Source organism: Etheostoma spectabile, chromosome 23, assembly GCF_008692095.1.
Source record: "Etheostoma spectabile isolate EspeVRDwgs_2016 chromosome 23, UIUC_Espe_1.0, whole genome shotgun sequence".
Taxonomy (NCBI): domain Eukaryota; kingdom Metazoa; phylum Chordata; class Actinopteri; order Perciformes; family Percidae; genus Etheostoma; species Etheostoma spectabile.
Window position 1 is genome coordinate 19,245,975 of NC_045755.1, and position 3,085 is coordinate 19,249,059.

The 3,085-nt window shown below is 46.2% G+C and overlaps 1 protein-coding gene across 1 annotated transcript in view; it reads right to left on the reverse strand.

Moving 5' to 3' along the window:
- kcnj8 (potassium inwardly rectifying channel subfamily J member 8) overlaps positions 1-2,831 on the reverse strand; it is a 10,569-nt gene extending 7,738 nt beyond the window's left edge. Inside the window, exon 1 of the mRNA XM_032505268.1 lies at positions 2,264-2,831. Coding sequence (XP_032361159.1) covers positions 2,264-2,646 — 383 coding nt within the window. The 5' untranslated portion in view covers positions 2,647-2,831. The remainder of the gene's footprint in view (positions 1-2,263) is intronic.
- Positions 2,832-3,085: the final 254 nt, after the last annotated feature.

The window sequence follows — 3,085 nt, forward strand, 5'->3', positions numbered from 1 at the left end:
TGTATTTCTCAGTATGGCTATGTTCAGAAGATTGTGTCGTCAGGCAACTTTCGTGCACAGAAACTCAAGTGAAGATAATGTCCATCTTGTTTTCTTCTGCCCTTCCGAGGTTGTTGCACAACCACAGAAGGCTTGTATCATGTGGACACGCCAACAGTGTTGTTGTCATTAAGTAGAATTCCTCATAACTCACTATAGCTTAAAATCTGCCTGTTGAAAGAATAAGAAACATATTACCACTGATTGTGTGCAATGTTCATGGTTTTCAATGGAAGCGATGGAAAAGAGAAAGGGGGTACAAAAAAAAAGTACAAAATACTCCATAGACATCTTAGCTGCATGCCGTACCCCTCACTCCCCCAATTCAAAATAAGGTAAAAAATGCCCCAAACAATCTTATAAAGACAAAGTGTAAGTGTGATGAGCTAAATGTAAAATGTCTCCCGTTCTTATTAGATGGTTAAAGGTCCCATGGCATGAACATTTCACTTTATGAGGTTTTTTTGCATTAATATGAGTTCCCCCAGCCTGCCTATGCCCCCCCCCCCCCCCCACCCCGGATTAGAAATGGGATAGGTGTAAACCGAGCCCTGGGTGTCCTGCTCTGCCTTTGAGAAAATGAAAGCTCAGATGGGCCGAGCTGGAATCTTGCCCCTTATGAGGTCATAAGGGGCAAGGTTACCTCCCCTTTCTCGGCTTTGCCCGCCCAGAGAATCCCCCCCCCCCATGAGAGAGAGACATCATGGCTTTCAAACGAGCAGAGTGGCCCTACACTAACCCTAACCCTCGTAGCTCGAGGTGGAGGCCTTCCAGGTTAGTCCGGTGGTTCCCAACCTAGAGGGGTCTAAGTCACCAGATCCAAATCTGAGGGGTCTTGAGATGATTAAGGGGAGTGATGTAAAAACACTAAGTTCTGATGCACTCTTCTGTTTTCAATTTTTGGACTTTTTCTCTGATGTTGGGGGCTTTTTTATGAATTACTGGAAACTTTTATCGCTTTGCGAAAACTCTCACCTCATTTGAACTAGGGCTTAAAACATAATTGTTTACTGCGACTTTCTAATAAATCAGTTACATGTTTTTTTAAGAAGTAATCTTTGATCTCTAAAAGTACTGTAGCTAAAAAGTAGTAGCAATACAACAATACTTTACTTTACTTAACAAAAGTATTAGAATCAAAATGAACTGAAGGTGTTTTTATTGTCTTTTAAATGCCTTTTTTATTAAAATAGTTTCTTAGCGTTTTATGTTCATGTATTTATACTTTTTCCCCCAGTGGTGGGGAGTGGACAAAGAAGGGAGTTAGCAGGAAGGAGAGGTGACTATAAGGGGAGACAGAGGGAGGAAGGAAGGAAAGGAAAGGATGGAAGGAAAAAGAAGGAAGGAAGAAGGAAAGGGAGAAAGGAAGGAAGGAAAGAAAGTGAAAAAAAGACAGAAGGAAGCAAAGAAAAGAAGGAATAGAGAAAGAAAAAGGAAGAAAGGAAAGAAAGAAAAACTTGTTGAGCGGATAAAGAATGGAAAAGAGAGATAGAGGAAAGAAGGAAGAAAGGACGGAAGAAAGGAAGGAAAAGGGAGGTGCCAAAAACTCTCACCCCTTCCGCAATCTTTACTTTATTTCCACTGAAATGAGAACCAAAGTTTCCTGACTTCCTGTTGATATTGTTTTCTCCCTCTCTTCCTCTCCCTCCTTCTCCTCTTCTATCGAGCTGAAGAGGAGGGTGGGAGGTTAGGGTGAAGTAAGGATGGATGGATGGACGGAAAAAGAGAGAAAGAAACAGAGAGAGAGAGAGAACTAGAGAGACAGAGAGAGAGCGAGATAGTGAGAGACAGAAAGAGAGACCGAGATAGAGAGAGAGAGACAGGGAAAGAGAGAGAGACTCCGAGAGAGAGAGAGGAAAGACAGACGGAGAAAGAGAGACATACACAGAGAGAGAGAGAAACACAGAAAGAGAGAGAGGGAGGGAGAGAGAAAGAGACCGAGATAGAGAGAGAGAGAGAGAGGGAAAGAGAGAGAGACTCAGAGAGAGAGAGAGAGAGAGGAAAGACAGACAGAGAATGAGAGACAAACACAGAGAGAGAGACACAGAGAGAAAGAAAGAAAGAGAGAGAGAGACAGAGAGAAAGAGAGAGAGAGAGAGAGAGAGAGTTTTAGTAACCGTAGAAAACATGTTTCGAGCCGCGTTAAACACACTTTAATAATGAAATCCCACTTGTAATTTCTACTTTAATAACAGGTACCAACACTGCTCCGTGACTGTCTTACTTGACTCCGGTGACGCACTGGGTCCTGTTGTGCCGCCCCGGGTCCAGGTCCAGGTCCAGCTCCCGGTCCCGTTCCTGGCCCAGGTCTCCGTGCGCGAACGCCACCAGCCACCAGCTCATGGCGAACAGCAGCCAGCTGCTGACGAACGTCGTGGTGAAGATGACCAGCGTGAAGCGCCATTTCAGGTCCACCAGCGTGGTGAAGACGTCCTGCAGGAATCGGCCCTGCTCGCGGATGTTCTTGTGCGCCAAGTTGCACGAGCCGTTTTTGGCGATAAAGCGCGCTTTGTTCACGCGGTCCCTGAACACCGGCTTGCGGGGCATCCGGGAGGCAAGCCCCGGCACACCGAACTCCTCCGGGATGATGCTTTTCCTCGCCAACATCTTTAAGCTGCTGATGCTCTTAATGTGGAAAAAAAGTGGGAAAAAAGCGTCAAAGCTTTTTGGTCCGTCCTCAGTGCGTCTTTACGCGCGGGTCAAACATGTCCACCTGCAGGGAAACCGGCTCAGAGACGCAGCGACCTGTCTCCTTGTGAGGACATGTGGAGGATGTTAGGGAGCCGCCGCGCGCCGCCTCTGCTCAGCTCCTCTGAGGGCTGGGACGCTCTCCTCGCTCCTGTTGACGTAGTCCAACTCCTAGAGTCCAGACCCGCTCAGACCAGGCTGCTGCTGCCTTCATGGACAGCTCAGGGACCGTCGGAAAACACGGCATTACCACGGATTTTTCTGTACTGGAAATACTTTCAGTATTAAATTTCATGAATACCACCGTACCATGACTTTTTTCGACACACTACACAATGACTTTTTCATCACTTTTTTT